This window comes from Charadrius vociferus, unplaced genomic scaffold, assembly GCF_000708025.1.
Source record: "Charadrius vociferus isolate BGI_N301 unplaced genomic scaffold, ASM70802v2 scaffold298, whole genome shotgun sequence".
NCBI classification, from domain to species: domain Eukaryota; kingdom Metazoa; phylum Chordata; class Aves; order Charadriiformes; family Charadriidae; genus Charadrius; species Charadrius vociferus.
The window spans coordinates 1,430,992-1,449,613 of record NW_009649936.1 but is presented as its reverse complement, the minus strand read 5'-3'; the positions used below and the strand labels follow the sequence as shown (position 1 = coordinate 1,449,613).

General features: G+C 38.5%; 1 protein-coding gene across 1 annotated transcript in view; it reads right to left on the bottom strand.

Moving 5' to 3' along the window:
• The window catches only part of TTC3 (tetratricopeptide repeat domain 3), a 69,071-nt gene extending 50,830 nt beyond the window's left edge, over nt 1-18,241 (bottom strand). The window contains exons 1-10 of the mRNA XM_009891362.1: nt 18,167-18,241; nt 15,108-15,153; nt 13,788-13,920; nt 13,277-13,364; nt 11,568-11,621; nt 8,877-9,000; nt 7,853-7,938; nt 6,997-7,091; nt 4,668-4,730; nt 1,236-1,290 (exon numbers count right to left, since the gene is read on the bottom strand). Of these exons, the coding sequence (XP_009889664.1) occupies nt 1,236-1,290; nt 4,668-4,730; nt 6,997-7,091; nt 7,853-7,938; nt 8,877-9,000; nt 11,568-11,621; nt 13,277-13,364; nt 13,788-13,920; nt 15,108-15,153; nt 18,167-18,241 (819 nt within the window). The remainder of the gene's footprint in view (nt 1-1,235; nt 1,291-4,667; nt 4,731-6,996; nt 7,092-7,852; nt 7,939-8,876; nt 9,001-11,567; nt 11,622-13,276; nt 13,365-13,787; nt 13,921-15,107; nt 15,154-18,166) is intronic.
• Nucleotides 18,242-18,622: the final 381 nt, after the last annotated feature.

Sequence of the window (18,622 nt, the reverse complement as noted above, 5' to 3'; positions counted from 1 at the left end):
TACCCAACCTGTTTCAGGTCAAATAATGAATAATCAAATTTTCAACTACTTAGCACACTGAAACAGAAAGATAATTCACTGGGAGTAGCATCTAGCCTCTGGCTTTGGAAAAGAGCAAATTTGTCTTTTCCTGTAATTTCAGCTACTACTTTACAATTTTGTAACTATCCCTTATTTACTCTTCTTGAGGCCAAGAATATTGGCAAATACATGTCGGTCATTAATCAAGATTTTTTTATTATAAGGACTATATATATTCTTTTTAAAGCGTTGTGATAACATAGCGATGCACAACAATGTAATACATGTTTTCTTCTGGGTGTGCTGATTCACCAGAAGCTCAACATGAGCCAGCAATGTGTGATCACAGCCCAGAAGGCCAACCGTATCCTGGGCTACATCAGAAGAAGTGTGGCCAGCAGGTCAAAGGAGGTGATTCTGCCCCTCTGCTCCACTCTCGTGAGACCCCACCTGGAGTACTGCATCCAGCTCTGGAGTCCCCAACATAAGAAGGACATGGATCTGCTGGAGCGTGTCCAGAGGAGGGCCACAAGGATGATCTGAGGGCTGGAGCACCTCTCCTATGAGGAGAGGCTGAGACAGTTGGGGCTGTTCAGCCTGGAGAAGAGAAGGCTCCGGGGAGATCTTATTGCCGCCTTCCAGTACCTCAAGGGGGCTTCCCGCAGAGCTGGGGAAGGACTTTTTACTAGGGCATGTAGTGAGAGGACGAGGGGGAATGGCTTTAAACTGGAAGAGGGCAGGTTTAGATCAACCATTAGGAAGAAATTTTTCACTTTGAGGGTTGTAAGGCACTGGAACAGGTTGCCCAGAGAGGTTGTTGAGGCCCCATCCCTGGAGGTGTATAAGACAAGGCTGGACGTGGCCTTGGGCAACCTGGTCTAGTGGGAGGTGTCCCTGCCCATGGCAGGGGGGGTGGAACTCGATGATCTTCAAGGTCCTTTTTAATCTAAACCGTTCTATGATTCTGTCTTCACACATGCAGAACACTGTGTAACAACACTAACAAGCATGTCAAAACAACATTTTTAATACAAAAATACAATAAAATATGTACTTGACTGACTGAAGAAGAATTCTTAATCCACAAGGTACTGTGTTCATTCTACTGTCATTAGTGATAAACACATAAAAGAACCTGTAATTAAGACTCATGGGTTCTTATGTTGGTTCACAGTACCGACAAAAGACAGTTTTGAAGTGTATCTCATACTAACCTTTGGCCAATTAGGCTTCAAAATAGTGGCTCTTTTTCCATCAGCAAGGGCTCTCCTTAGGGAATGAAGAGAAAAAGGAGAGATATTTATTATTTATACTTCAGAAAAATCTACAGACCAGATGTACAAGGCACTATAAAAATACAAAGTGAATAAACGACCAGTTAATTCACCTTTGTAAAGGCATGGTCAGATAACACTTCTTAGTGTCTTAACTTACCTGGGTTAAAACTGTTATGGTCTCAACTATTCCATCCATCAGATATTTATTCCCTCCACCTACCTACTAGGTTTTCCAGCATTTCTGCATATGCACCTACCCCTTAACTGGGTTCTAACAAAATGTTCCTTAAAGAAAAGCCTTAATAAAAAAGTCTGAATACCAAACCTAAATATTTTGACGGAAATCATATTAGAGATTAGTTACTTAATCATAGCTAGAGATTTGAGGATGCAAGTATTAACTGCTAAGCACTGAAAGACAGTAGCCTCTACAATTCCCTACAATTCAAGCCTGAAGAACATGCCCGACTGACTTTTTATATACAAGTGTCACAGAATAACCAGAATTACAATTTTGGTCAGGTCAGAAGAGAAGCAGATTATCCTTACAGTTATGGGAGAGAACACAGAGCAGCAGCGACAGCCTCTGCTGATACCAATGCTGCCCAAAGAGGGCAATTACGGAGTTCATATACCTCTGGGATATACCACTCATTCTTCACTGAATTACAGCTATGTGTCAGAATGTAGCAAATTACAACAAAGAGCGATCACATATGGATTACTTCAGATGAGGAAGCTTACAAATAACTCACTCCTTTGATAGCTGGGTCATGCTGACTCAGTGAGACCTTCAGAAAATGTCTGCAGCAAGACCTCAGTTGAGAGGCCTGCAAAGGCCTATGAGGCCTTAACTATTTTACCTCCACAAAGGGAAGGAATATGGAAAAAAACCCAAACACCTTGTTTCACATGAAAATGTTCATAAATTGCCTAATCACTACCACTGTTTTTTGTAACCATTATAGCAGGAAAGCTTGTACAGAGGGATCTGAAGGAGGAGAATGAGATGCTCTGTGGTAACGAAAATGTTATTGTGGCATTTCAGTACTTAAAGGGGGCTTATAAGAAAGATGGGGATAAACCTTTTAGCAGGGCCTGTTGCGATAGGACAAGGGTTAATGGTTTTAAACTAAAAGAGGGTAGATTTAGACTAGATATAAGGAAGAAACTTGTTATGATGAGGGCAGTGAAACACTGGCACAGGTTGCCCAGAGAGGTGGTAGATGCCCCATCCCTGGAAACATTCAAGGTCAGGTTGGATGGGGCTCTGAGCAACCTGATCTAGTTGAAGATGTCCCTGCTCATTGCAGGGGGGGTGGACTAGATGAACTTTAAAGGTTCCTTCCAACACAAACTATTCAATGATTCTAAGAAAGCCAGATACTAAAGAAAAGCCCGAAAGAGACAATAACTTCAAGACAAGGAGCATGTTTTACAGAACAAAGTTCATCAGAGATTTCAGGAAGAATTCATTCAGTGAAATAAAAGCAAGTTAGAATAAAAAAAAAATCCCTCCCACGCCAAATTAGAAACCCCCCCAGGTAGTAATGACAGAATTTAGAGATGTGGCAATACATTTCAAGAAAACAGTAATAAAATAAATAATAAAAAAAAACCCCAAACACCACAACAGAACTAGTGATTAGAATGGGAAAAACTGTACAATATTCATATTGCAAAGGAAGCAAACACAAGGAAAAAGAGTGAAAGATAGATAGCGGGGTACCAAACCTCAAGATACTAAGATATTATAAAAGCAGTTCAGAAGACCAGAAAAAATTGAAGCACTTGTCTTGCTCTCTAGTGTGTGCTGTTATGCTTTGTTTTCACCCACCCAGTCCTTCCTCCACTGCCACCTTTCGACAGCCTGGTGCAGTGCTAGGGAATGTGCCCCTGAGTGCTGTCAAAAAACATCAGGACAGGAGACTGAGCTGCCCTGAAAGGTCCTGTCCCGCATCAAAGCCTGGGAGGGAACATGAGTACTGCCTCTCACCAGGCTCTGAAAAAGGGAGGAAGACATGCGCCTTGGGTAAAGCCACGAATGCTTCAACAGATGATCTGGAGTACGCTATATAACTGCATAGTCCTGTAATACAGTAACACCACTGCCAACAGCAAGCCAGAAGCTCTGTACCGAGTGTGCAAAACCTCAGGACTGAGGCATCTCAGTCTTGCTCAGCCTGCAGCTTCACCTGCCAGCAGTTTTCTTTTACTTGGTTTAACTTTGACATCAGTTTCTCCAATTGACTGGGCGTTTGTGGCCAATTTGTTCTACTTTTGTTTATCTTTGTGTGGTACAACGATAGATTTAGATGGAATAACTGCTTGTTTCTACTATTTATACAGAATGAGGTATTTATGACTCCAAAACAATGATGTCTTGTAAAGAATATAAGCCTGATATGACAGCAGATGCCTTGAGAAGTGGAGACACAGGGTGCAACATAAAGGAGTACAGGCACAAGCTGGCAAGATATGGGGCACAGAGTTGGCACATGGCTATAGACAATTCACCAACAGTCAGGTAAAGACATGCCAAATCTATACAAATAGACCAATAGAGTAACAAAGAAAAAGTAACATCCATAAAAAGTAACACATATAGTAAACTCAGATGTAACAGGGAGCTGCAGACAAAGACAGAGCAAAGGTGTAATAGCACATTAGCAAACATAAAAGTGACCCCAAGTGGATCCCAGAGTGAGGAACAAGAAACCATCAGCATGAACATCACTTTCCTCCCACAGAAGGACTCTGCTGACAATTTTCCCCGCACTGCTACAGCAACGGAACTGCCAACTTCAGTACCCGCCCAGAGGTGCAGTGGAGGGGCGAGAAAAACACCCGGGAAACGGCCAGAAACTAAGAATCATGTGGATACCAATTTTAATTACATTGTTATTATTTCTTTTTTTTTTTTCAACAATTAGATCTGGACTAATAACAATTAGACCCTTAAGACTTCAATTATACTAACAATAAATTCTTGGGTTGGCTTTACATAAGAGGTGTACATCCACCTTGCTCATAAACAACTTTTTCAGCTTAACAACTGGCTTGAGGAAAATAACCCCTATACCCACACTGATCTCTTCTTCAAAACGTTTAACAAAAGTCACAATACTCACTGTTACTGAGATATTTTATTTTCTGTTGTATAACCCTGCCACACACAAATTTTAAATGGTATTACATATTGCCAACAGATACAGCTAATATTATTAATTTTTCTTAATATTGGTTTTATGAGTAGTAACATCACAATTACTATATACTTAAGTTTTAAAAATACTGTCTTCCTAGCTATATTGCCAATTTTTAACTGCAGATCATCACATTTCAGATTATAAACAAGGGGTTACTTACTTGTACTGCCTTGTGAGAATTAAACAAAGAGCTCGGTTTCCATACAGAAGATGGTTTGCAGGACTTAAAAAAAAAAAAAAAAAAAAGTATGAGAAGTTAGTAATGTATATTACTTTTGGAAATCTTAAGGGAGGGGGGGAAATTACATTTTCACAATAATTATCTGCAAGCACTCTAGTAACAATTGTATACAAGCTTCCTTGAATAGTCGCATTAATTTACAAGTTAGGTCACTGAGAATATTAGAGACCATTAGTTTTAATTATGTAATAATTTGTAAGATTTCGGCCCACTAATGCAACTTCCAACCAATTAATCAATTGAAATCACTCTCAGCCTGCTTTAAATCTCTCTGCCTTTTTTTTTTTTTTAAAATCTTTCCCCAAGTCTCTAGGCTCTGACAAACATATCAAAGCACACCCCAAATGGTGCAAAAGTACGGCTAGTATGTTCCCTACAGTCTCAGTTGTGTTTAAAAAAGAAAAAAAGACAAAATCCCAAAACCAAATAAAAACAAAACAAAAAGGAAAAAAAGGTGGAAAAGCTAGTTTGACTGTCACACATCCCATTTTATTTTGTTCTGGAATTCCTAATTTTGAAAGCCTAATTAAAATCAAACACCTCACAAATGTTTCTGGATCATTGGGTCTAGAACTTTTTCATAACCCTCTGCCTGACTGGGCAGACTAAGCAGCAGTTCTAAAGAGCTAAAGCATTTCCCCCAACATACCTAATGGAGAACCACAGAATGGTTTGGGTTGGAAGTGACCTTGAAGATAATCCAGTTCCACCCCCCCTGCCATGGCCACGGACACCTCCCACTAGACCAGGTTGCTCAAAGCCCCATCCAACCTGGCCTTGAACACTTCCAGGGATGGAACAGAATAAGAGGGGGGAATTGGTATATATAATCTAGCAACCACTTGAAAGGAAGCCAAGGGAGGATCACAGAATAGTCAGTGTTGGAAGGGACCTCTGGAGAACATCTAGTCCAACCCCCCTGCCAGAGCAGGGTCACCTAGAGAAGGTAATGCAGCTAATTAAGGAAGGAGTGTGATGATGAAGCAGATGAAAGTCAGCTCACGCTGGGCGAATGAGAAAGGGAAGACAGTGCAGAGAGCCAATGAAGGATTCGCTAGCTGTTAGACATCACTGAGCCATTCTTCACCTTCCAGCAGGGTCTTATGTACAAATAATAATTTCTGACAGATAGCTGTAACAACAGCTCAGCTCTACAGCCCCTGGAAACCATGAGACTTCCTTTGCCCTTACCAAGCCATGGGATTCCTTTTGCTCTTTCGCTGAATTCTGCTCCTTTCCCCCCCTGCCCCCCCCATCAGCTACCCTGAGCAAAGCCTTCTCTAGCGTGCTCCATCATCTCAGATACACTCACTTGACCAAAGTACCCAAATTTTCAAGGAGGCTAAAATCAGCTTGAATTCGGGATTGAAATGTTACATAAGAAATGAAGCAAGACATCAGCAAAATGCTAATCCTTTCAACTGCACAATTATAAAGCTATAGACTTCAAAATGAAAAAATAAAAGTTTGCACAAACAACTTTTTATGAAAGGCAGGACTTTATGAATTTCACCATATTTCATAGACACCAGAACTAGTAAAGCATTTGCATGACTACAACACATGTAGCAATTACACCAAACCAGTGTTCTGTGGCTAGTTCACATTAGATGTGGACTCCAGGAAGGAAGCAAATGCTCTATATGCATAGGACGTAAATTCTCATTTAACCTCTGTCTCCCTGCCCTTTAGAGAGCCCAGGAAAGTCTCCAAAGTCTTTCAGCAAATTACTTTTTATAAGTCTTGTTTAATTTCTTCCCAAATGAAATTAAACCTGTTGCACACAGAGTTGCCAAGAGCAGATACTTAAAAATAAATACTTCTTCTTATTCACTAGTTCTGCATCATAGCTAAGATCATAAATATTTGCAACAGCTGGTCATGCTCTTCTGCTGGAAGAATATTTAAGAAGGATGATACTAAAAATGGCTGTTCACACCAAATAACGTTTCTTTTCAGGTTTACTATATTACTGTTAGCCATTTTAGATCAGCTTTAAACCCTAACAGGACTTTTGGGACAGTGAAAATGCAAACAACCACTAGTAACAAGAAATAAAATAGAACGAAAAATATGTTATGTAGTGGTTTGTTGTGGTTTTTTGTTGTGTTTTTTTTTTTTTTTAAATTAGGTATCATTTGGCCTCTAAGTAGAGCGGCTCATGCAAAACTATACAAAATCAGGATGAATCTGAAAAAGCTGAATACATATGCTATAATACAATTTAGTTACCCAGTGTAATTCTTACCAAAACTCTATGGCTTTAGTGTATGACATTATAGCATGATCAAAGTTTCCTTGAGAAAATTCCTCATTTCCTTTCTGTTTCATAGATTCACTGTTCTGTGAAATCAAGAAAACACAATTCGGCAACAACTGTAATTAAACTCAGTTGCAATGAGAAGTAAATGAAACATTCAACAAGGGACAGGTAAGTTTTTATGCTTGTAAAAACAGGTTACATATGCACTATTAGTTGTAATTAAATACTTTTAATTCATTGCAATTAACAAGCTTAAAAGTGTACAAATGAAAATGTTCTGCAGACAAGAATACAGTGAACAATAATTAAAAAGCAGGACTAACCCAGAAGGTCTCCTGACTTCCATAATAGAGTTGTCATCGAACGCGAGCATGTGTCAAATAGCAAAGTAGGCTGAGTAAGGCACAGCTCAATCAGTTCCCTACTCATGCCTTTCAGTGTAGCTCCTGAACTATGGAATTGTAGCAAGGAAGACACAGGAACTAACCAGACGCCCGTAGGAAAAAAAATGGCAAAGAATTCAAGAGCACCTTATTTCTGTCTTAGAAGGATCAAGTTGATCAATCTTTGATCAATATTAACTTGCATTTCCCTGAGGTTTTTTGGGGGAGATGAGGAGGGGAACACTCTCCAATGTACACTGGCAACATAAACAACTAATGTTCTGTTTATTAAGCCAGGATTTCTCAAGGTAACTAGTTATATCCACACAATTACTCACTCAAGCTTTTAAAATCTTTATCTTTGATCATTTAGTCATTTTATCTTTGATCATAAAAACCCCACAAAAAATAACAACAAAAGAGGAAAAGAACAAACACATTCTCATGTCTCCTCTCACCTTCCTACAGTTTTCACAGGTCACAGCTTTAAATTCTTCAACTAAATTACAATCTTCCAAAGCAACTTTAGTAATATAACGTTTGCCTGCAGACAAAATTCAGAAAAATACAGTGGGTGAAGAAGTTACCAAAGACAAGAAGTAGGGTTTATCTTCTGCTGCTAAGAATCGTGCTCTGTTTTCTGAGTGAAAGCTAAATTTGACATACCAACTAATAATAGAAACAAATTAAGCAACAGAAATGTTTAAAAGAAAATTAATTATTTATTATTTGGAAAGCCTAAAATAACTGGCTGCAGATCATCAAACATTGAAGCACTTGCCTAATTTCAAGCAATCAAGTGAAACTCAATTGTATTTTAAAGAAATTTGCATTTTAAAGGTTTGTTAAGTTTTGTGTTTTAAAAAATTTGTATTTCAGTACTTAACTATAAAAAGATTCTTCTCTTTGTGTGGAAATTCAGTTTCTACCACCCTGTTACTTTCTGCAACAGCTGAGTTAGAATGCATATATGCAAAAAGACAGACCAGAATACAAGCCATTCAACACACGTTAAAAACAGCAGAAGTTCTGCTGCTAGTGTGAATATCTTAAGGTAACTCCCATGAACTGCATAAGCTAATTTTTGAAATATGAGTAACATCTCTAGTCATATTTTGACAAAATCCTCTGCCAAACATTTAACAGAAAGACTCAAATAATATTTCAGGCAACTTTCAACTTAACCCTAAGTTAAAAGAATAAAGCACACACATAGAGCCCATAGTGGACACTAAAGTGAAAAAATGTTCTGACCTCCTGTTCAGAAAGAGCACTACGACCCACATACACAGATTCAAGGAAGAATTAGCTGGTTCAAATAAGCAAAAAACAAGGAAAACACCCACACCACCACCACTTTTTTCCCAGTCACTCTTCCAGTCACTTTTGGATTAATGAAATACACACAAACATTAACTATCTCATAACTACAATAGAGGTGACTTTCCTCGCCACTGTTGCTTCAAAAGTGTTCATACTTACATTCAGCAAAGAAAATTTCAAGATAGATCCAACCAAAATCGCCGAGTTTCTCCAGCCTCTGCAGAATACTGACATCACCTGTGTATCTGACCCAATCAAGTGCATCCCCAACATCAAAGACACCCTATTTCAATTGAAGAAAAGGAAAATTAATAAAAAAACCCACAAACCTAATTTTACACAAAGCAAAGTCTTAAAACAAAAATAAGAAACACCACACAAAACAACAGCTATGGCAATATAATGGAAGCATTCCATGTAAAAATAACAAACAATACTACCCTAGCACTTACACTATGCACATGTTCCCGATTTCTTAGCTTTTGAAATAGACAACAGCTCAGAAATACAAGCATCTGGGTAACCCAAACACAGCATAATTCACAAAATAAAAACAGTCATACTTTCAACAGGAGACAAAGGAGCCATTCAAATTATAGAATTTGATTCAGAAACCTTTTTTTTTTTTTTTTGATGACTGCACACAAAATTGCTTCAGTGCGAAGTGACAAGCCTGATTAAGAAAAAAGCTAACATTCTCCAGGCTGTTAGACATGCAGGCCAGGGCTAAGACTTAATTCTGTAAATCATGACTTCCCTTCTATTCAAACCAAATTTAAATTGTTTAAGCTACAGAGCTTTATTTGAAGGAGAGGGATTGAGTAAACAATGCCCGTTGCCTGGGATACTCCCCATTATCTGGGCCTACAGATTTTGAAAGATAATTGAAAAACCACATGACTAAGACAAGTATCACTAAAAATACAGGAACTGGGTTATCCAGCAGTAACATACAGTTGTACCTATTCTGCTTCTCTTGTTGCTACTATCAGTTATGACATTGTCTTCTAACTTCAACGTTTTTATTTTAGCTTTTGCATTTAACCTCAGAAGGCAGCAGAAACCAGAAAGTGGGAAAAAGCGACAGACATGGGGAAACTAAGAATGTTCACAGTCCAAAGTTTACAAGCTGAAAAACGCAAAGAATATAGTTCTACTGTATGCTGAATTTGATAACGAAGATGGATCGGCAGGTTTCCAAACCACAGCTTTACTCAGCCATTCACAGTCCTTCAGAATGAATCAGTAGCACTATTTGAGAATTTCATAAAAGACTTGAACCTGTCCCCAAAGATGAGTACTTTTGCATCACTTCAGTGATCACGCTTAGCCCAACTTGTAGCCCTGTAGCCCCTTCATACAGCATTACCACTGCTAGTAACAGGCCACAGGCTTTGCACAGAGTTTGCTCTGCCATAGGGCTGCAAATTGTCGGGCTTACTCTGAGCTTGTCCTGACCCACCTAGAGCTCTGCTTTAGCTTGGTTTTAACTGTAATGCCAGTTTTCTTCTGACAAGGTGGCTATGACCAATTTGGTTTACTTTTATATAGCTTTCATATAGACAGTAGTAACAAGTATTTAATGCTAGTTACTGACATAATGATGTGGCATAGAGAAATGCAAGCCAAGTACGATAGAGCATAGGCCATGAAAATTGAAGACACATAATGCAGTTTAGAGGAGTACAGGCACAGGATAGTAAGAGATGGGACACAGGCTGACGCTGGAGAACCAGTGGCTGTAAACAAGTGGCCAAAAAAAAAAAAAAAATAGAGCTTGACAAAATTGGGCAAAAGCAGTTTCTAACATACATAAAACATACTATACATAGTAAAATCAAATGTAACTTGAACCTGCAGAGCAGTGAAAATAAAAAGCAGGGTATAAAAGTGCATTACCAAACATAAAAAATGAACATAATGAACCTTCCTACAATGAGGAAGAAAAAAATATCAACAGCAGTCCTTGCAGCAAAACACTGCAGGCAGTGATGACTATACCCCACACGCAAACACCAGACAGAAGCCATTCACTTTAGGATTCAGAGGAGCAGTACAAGAGTAAGCACAACACCTGCAAGAGGGTCAGATACTAGGAAGAGTGTATATTACAATTTTAACTGTATTATCATTAAATAGTTTTTCCTGCTTAGTTGTATTTGTTTCTTCCGTTTTCCTTCCTCTTCTGCAATAATTAATTCTAGAAGATTTCAATTATACTAACAATAACTTCTTGTCTTTACATAAAAAGCACGTTTGCCTTTTGCCCATACCTAGACTTTCAGCATAACACACCAACACCAGGACAGAAAGAGAGGACAAAGCAAAACACACCACAGAGACAGAACTGTGTGCTTATGGGATGAAATCTAGGAATTTTCAAGACTGAAGGCAGAGAGAGCACAGAGAAATCTCAAAGGAATAAGGCTTTAACGGGAAGTGGCAGGTCTGTGAGAAAGCAACAAGAAAAGCCGCCAGCAGGTACCAAAGCCAATACTGGAAGGCTGACCTGGGCTCCAGCTGCACAACATAAACCCACCCACCACACTGCTGTAGTAACCTCCAAGAGAAACCATTCATTTTCAGCATGTGAACTACCCCCACTGTTCTCACACATTTTGGCCGTCTTAGACAGATATTTATTTCACAGTTCCTGTCACACACAGATTTCGTTTTGTGGCTCAGAGTTGCAACCACTGGCAACCCCAGATCTATATACTACATATTCCAAAAACTACAGACTCAATTTATTTCTGCAAGCACTCTAAAGTTGTGGATGTCTGGGCAAATATTTTGTTGGTATTCACACATAAATAATCATTCCTATTTAAAACAATTCGAGAAACTTACGTTTTCTATTCTGCTGCCAATTCTCAGTATGCCACCGATAAAAGGTGGAACGTTCTGGAAAAGGGACAGAAAACTCAACAAGGCCAAGTGCAAGGTCCTACATCTGGGTCGGGGCAATCCCAAGCACAAATACAGGCTCAGCAGGGAATGGCTGAAGAGCATCCCTGAGGAGAAGGACCTGGGTGTGCTGATTGACAAGAAGCTCAACATGAGCCAGCAATGTGTGATCACAGCCCAGAAGGCCAACCGTATCCTGGGCTACATCAGAAGAAGTGTGGCCAGCAGGTCAAAGGAGGTGATTCTGCCCCTCTGCTCCACTCTCGTGAGACCCCACCCGGAGTACTGCATCCAGCTCTGGAGTCCCCAACATAAGAAGGACATGGATCTGCTGGAGCGTGTCCAGAGGAGGGCCACGAGGATGATCAGAGGGCTGGAGCACCTCTCCTGTGAGGAGAGGCTGAGAGAGTTGGGGCTGTTCAGCCTGGAGAAGAGAAGGCTCCGGGGAGATCTTATTGCTGCCTCCCAGTACCTAAAGGGGGCCTACAGAAGAGCTGAGGAAGGCCTTTTTACTAGGGCATGTAGTGAGAGGACGAGGGGGAATGGCTTTAAACTGGAAGAGGGCATGTTTAGATTAAACATTAGGAAGAAGTTTTTCACGTTGAGGGTGGTGAGGCACTGGAACAGGTTGCCCAGAGAAGTTGTTGAGGCCCCATCCCTGGAGGTGTTTAAGACAAGGCTGGACGTGGCCTTGGGCAACCTGGTCTAGTGGGAGGTGTCCCTGCCCATGGCAGGGGGGTTGGAACTCGATGATCTTCAAGGTCCTTTGCAACCTAAACCATTCCATGATGCTATGCACATACAATCTTTTAAATGGAGAAGGAGATACAGGCTGATGAAGTAAGAAGACGGAAGCAGAGGTAAACAGGGGAATGGGAATATACACAGACCCTCTCGTATAAAGACTGAATAGGAGACTACCAGAGGAGGAAACAGCCCAAGAACCCATCACATTTGACAAGTGGAAAAACTGCAGGGACATCCTGAAGTACAAAGAGGGGAAAATAGAGCACTTGGATAGCCTGAAGGAGGAAGCAGCAAAAAAGAGCACAAGGAAGTATGAATCCACAAGATCAATATCATACATGAATACCTAATCATAGAAAGTCATACAACAGTACGGTGGACTGGAAAAGTGAAGACTGGGGTTGAGCACAGAACTTCAACAAAACAATTTTTTTAAAAAACATATCATACCTAAGTTTTTTAAAAAAAAAAAGTCTCTTCCCTTCAGCTGCTGAGAACATTTCTTATATCATTCTCTCCTCTGCACTATTATGTTTCTGTTTTAAGTCAGAAACAATAGCAAATTTTAAATATAATTTGTTGAATGAGGGGAAAAAAAAGTATTTAACTTGTTCATCAGGGAACAGTGCCATTTTTCTCACTGATAAGATTCTCTTTCTTAGCAATTTACAAGGGCTCCAGTCAATTATATTATTGACTCTGCAAATATTTAGTAAGTTATCCCAACTGTAATAAAGCCTATGACACTTTCTTTCTAGATAGCTGCAACTTAACTATCAGATGATTTATTCAGTCCAGCAAAAGAAAATGTCTAATTTAAGATACAGTCCCAAGCTGCATAAGGTACAGAATTAATTAACCTATTACACATGAAAACTTACACAAAGTTAAAATATAGTACTTACAACAACTTTTTTAATTAAATCAACAAGGTCTTCCAAAACCTCTAAATCACAGAGTCTCTTCCAATTCCGGTCTAAAATCTGTGAACTGCTTAAAAACAGAACAAGTTATTATTTAGAAAAATAACACTGTGTTACATGGACTTATTTACCAATATTTATGGTAATTAGATCTAAGCAAGAGTATGGTTACAAAGTCAAATCAAGCCTTTCAGAGGTGGGGGGGTGGGGCAGGATGGGGAAGAGCTTTAAAGCTTTTGGTACTTTTGAAATATAAGGCATCCATTTAAGTACTTAAATACACTCTTAGATTTCCAAACTTCAGAAACCTATTCTTAATATTTTCTTCTGTATATTTAAGAACTATGCCTTCTGACCTTAACCAACGTAGCCCACTGGTAAAAACATTCCTGCAGACAGTTTAACCACTACTGAAAGTATACAATGATGTTTCACAGGTAACAAAAAGAAATGTAAAGTCTGATGAAACCACTTCAAGAACATGACTACTTACCTCCAATCAGCTACGAAAGAATTACTTTCACTTTTGAAGAGAAGAGGCCAAAAGATGCGTATTTTAATAATGTTGCAATATTCTCTTAATATATCAACTGGCTGACTGCACCACACTTCACAGGGATCAACATCTTCAAGAAAACAGTTAGGAATTAGACTACACAGTTCAGGCATTACAAGTAATCAAAGTCCAAATAAACATTCAAAAACACCAGTTATTTCCATACTGTATTCCTAAGTACTATCTAACCAAAACAAGAAACCTTGAGTACTCTAAATACATCTGGCAACTTGTGCTTTTTTTATAAATTAAGGGAGAGGTAGAATTTATATGGAGGTAAGACTAGGGACCTGCTCACAGTCTTTACATTCCTTGCTCAAGGAATTGCCTATGTTATGAATTGTACTAATAAATACATTATAAAGGAATAAATGCAGCCTGCTTCTAATGAGGAGCCTAACAAGGGCTGTGGCTATAAGGGATGCTATTTTCAGGATAAAACATGAGCCTCTTCTAACTGTACCCATTTAATTAGTTTCTACAAGAAATCCAGAGTAGCATGGCATACAGCAACATGGTACAAAAAGATCATCAATATTCTTCTTTTTTTTCTCCAGAGGCCATGATATGTGAGATACATGGCTCTTGCAAAAATAAATCTATTTCCCTCAGAGACTGTCTTTAAAGGGTAAAGATCCTTATTATACTACTAAGGTCGCATCAAGTACTCTCAATGCAGAACCAGTATTATCTAAGAGTCAGAATATATGCAAAAATTCATTTTACACAGCTGGCTGTGTTCATCTGAGTTTCCTACATATTACAGGTTTCCATTTGTATAATGAATACAGTTTTGAAGAACTTGACATACTGTTGAACCACCTGCTTTTCTGCACCTAATAAAAAAATGTGTTAAAATATTGTAACTGCAAAACTTTACCTACGAAGATCAACCTGAAGGTGTCTTTAGACATATACAGCTAAAACATAGCTACAATTAAAACACAGGTAATTAACACAAGCCTTAAATCCTCATCCTCATAACATTAATTTACTGCATGTGTGTACGTATTATTGACTATTTGCACTCTTCTCACAAATGTATAGCAGTCTTCTGCACATTACATAAGGACAAAAATATGAGAATTCTTCCAGTCTAAAAGAACATACCAATGCTTCTGCTCAGAAATAATAATTTTTTACTTATTCAGGCAAAATAAGGAAAAAAGTGAAATAATAAAAGTGAATAGCAAAAGATCCAAGCACAGCACAAACAGTGCATTAGACAGTTATGTAATATTGGTTTAGTTCACATACCTGTTTTAGGCTTATGTGGTGATCGCTGTATAAACACTCCATGACCCTAAAGATAAGCACATTTTTTAACATTGCATATTTTGCAAGTGCATTGCACTAACTAAAGTGACGATTACTTAACTGTTTCTAAATATTAGACCAATATAAACTGTTTACATCAGGGGAAGGGAGGACTGGAAGTGATTTTTACATTCTGTCACCGATTCCTTTTCTTGAGAAAAGGTAATTATTGCACATATTTAGACCAGCATAAAAGATGGCGTATAGTTATACCTTCATAAGCAAGCAGCATGATCAAACAGGAAACAAATCTATAAAGCAAAGAATTTGGTACTTTTTGCTACTTTCCCATTATATGCTTTTCAAATGGTTTTAGTTTGCATAGGTTCAAATCTAGTCCCATAGACAGAGCACCCATTCGTGGCTGATGCACATTACCTATACTCTTAAAAGCACCTTCTAGATCAGCTTCACCCCCAACGAATCCCACTAGCACACTCCAAGACCTCTTCACAACATAAGCCAAAATATCGAAGACAGGGACAATTGGGATATTTGCTTCAAAAGCATTCTCCTCTTCCAAACTAAAATACTAATGGAGACACATTAATTAACAAAATTAATTAATAATTAACTAAAATTATTTAGTTAACGATTACCAAGTATAACTATTTAGTAATTAACCAAAAGACTCAGGCATACACCATGGACCTAGACAGGAAAGTTATTTCTATGTACCTACTCACTCTGAACAGAAGCTTTTTATAAAACGTTAATAATACTCATTCAATGCTCACCAGCATCTCATTGTCTTCCAAGACCAATCTGAGCTGGGTGAATTCCCCATGCTTTTTCCCCCTATGCCATCTCCCCAGGAATAAAATACTATGGATATTCCCCATTCTCCCACGTTTCTGCCATTCTGCCAATAGTTTTCTGAGGAAAACAAGGAAACTTAAAATCTGCAATATTTTGCACTACCAAACAACAAACCCCTTTGGATGCAATCTTTATAATTCACATTAAGCACAGCCAAAAAGCAAATAAACAAAAAAAAGCAAACAGGGGGAAAAAAGCATGTTTACTAGAGTTATCTAACACAATGTCGCTGTTGCTTTTTAGTTGCTGTCTTATGGAAAAAAAAAAAATGTTTACCTGCATATCCATTAAAAAAATTATCCATAGATTAATATTTATGAATGGATGGGAAAACTTTTAATAGTTTAAACCATATATTAAATAACACTAGAATAGTGTTCTAAAAATTAATGATTCAAAATCAGGTACTAGGCAGCAATATACTGTTCAAGAACACCTATGGAAACACGTTTAAGTAGACAACACAGGTTTTCCAAAAAATAATAAAGTGCTGACAGCTAGTGCACATACATTTAAATAAATATATATATCAAAATAAGTGGAATGAGTGGTTGATTTACTACTTCATGGCAGCTAATTGTATCAATACTTTAATGGGTTTAAAACAGTACTCCATATGAGGTTCCCAAGCTGAAGAATGAATTACTTTGTTCTGTTTCACAGATCCCTACAAAGTCTATTATTTTAACAAACATTACATATGCATCATTTAATAAATACTACGTATCATGTCCATGTATTGCTGCATTATCATTTCAAAGACATGCAAAGCTATTTCTGAATAAGATTGTAGAAAAGTATAAAAGCAAACTAATTACCAAACACATCTTTAATGAAGTTTCTTTAAGAGACCTTTAGTCTTTCAGTGGCAGACTTTCTGGAAATCCTAGTATGCTGTGCAATGATGAGTTACTAACTTGACCTAAGGCGATGACAAGCAATCCCATGATTTCACCCTAGGTAGCATTTCTGAACTATTACAACATTACATGTAAACCAAGGCTTAGTCTCAAAAATAAGTTATTATAACACTTATATATTTAACAGACCAGGACACTTGATAACAAAGAGGAAAAAAATTAACTATTATTTCACAATCAGCTAATCTTGAAAGACGATTAAACAACTCCACAGCGTGGATTTCCTATGATGATATTTAAAAACAAAACAAGCCACACACCCCCTCTATACATCAAGCCCAAGGTGGTATTTCCACTAAAACAAATATGAAGATTTAGCACTTGCATAGAATCAAGGGCTTTCTTTCCATAGCACAGCACACACATCACCTTAAGGAATAAAATGTCTAGTATCTTATGCCAACATAACTGTTAGTTTGTTTTGTCCACAGCACACAAAAAAATATCAATATAAACAATTTCCAGTGAGACTCGCTACTCCACTGGTAACAGTCCCTTGTAAAGATACAGCTTTATGAATAAGAAATTCAATTTACCCGTGCTTTTTATTTCTGCATAGGAAGAATTGTAGGCCAGCTAGTTAGTATTTGGCAGCAGCAACACTTAGGATAACTAACTCATAACTGAACTCTCCGCGCAGCAGAAAGATTAGCTACCACAGTGTTTTCTAAAAGACCTTAAGCATAGCAAGAAGGGGAAAATAAGAGTCAAAGAAAGTATTCTTGGAAATATTAAAACAGAAGAGTGCTACAGTTTATTTGATAAAAGCAACAACTAAATAAGTAAAGGACTTACTGGGCACAAAGACCTAGAAAAAAATGTAAGAGATGACAAGAACAAAGAACAGGTGAACACTCTGCAGTTCATCTGTAGACTTGAACTTTCATGAACTAAGTTGAGATTGCTTTGCAATTGCTTTGCAAAGGAACTGAATCTGTCACTCTGAGGTGTATCATCCCAAGCATGGCTTGGATACACGGCCAACAGGTTGGTTGAGTTCTGGTAACAGGACTTATGCACCACCATCTACTTTTACATAGTTGTATATGCATCCAGTAAAGCTTGCGTTAGAGAGGATACACAGTCTCTATGCTCTACCCCTGTTTAGTACTTTTGCAAGTGCGCAACTTACAGTGGTATAAGGTCTCTTTGCACCAGTTTGAATTAATCAACACTAGCAATTACTCTGTAGATGAGATCTGTGTACAAATCCCACTGGAACATCTTGCAAGTTTTTCATCTAGTTGCAAACCTGCTTACCAATTCACAGCAAGATTTATCACCAGCATAAAACGCCAAGGCTGCAAACTCAGATTCGGATATAGGTTCACCCATGGTACATGATCCTGAAAGAAAAGGATTATAAGAAATACACGAGAGGGAAGCAAATAACATGTGCCTGGCAGGATGGAAAATGATCACAACATTAAACTTTACAAGAGTTTCATGGAAGATACGTGTTCTTATTTTTACGTAGCATAGATTAATCTTGAAAATAGTATCCTAAAGCACCAGTGAAAAGCTAGTTACATCGACCAACTCTGTAACAGTCCTCAAAGTCCCCAACGCCTGACAGCACCCCAGCACTCTACCTCACACCGGGCAGGCAGGAGCGGGAAGGGCAGTTTCGACCCGCTGGGTCAGGGGGCAGCATCTCAGCAATCATTGCCACATCCCGGGGGAGCCGAATTAAAACACCCCGCCGGGCAGCCCCAC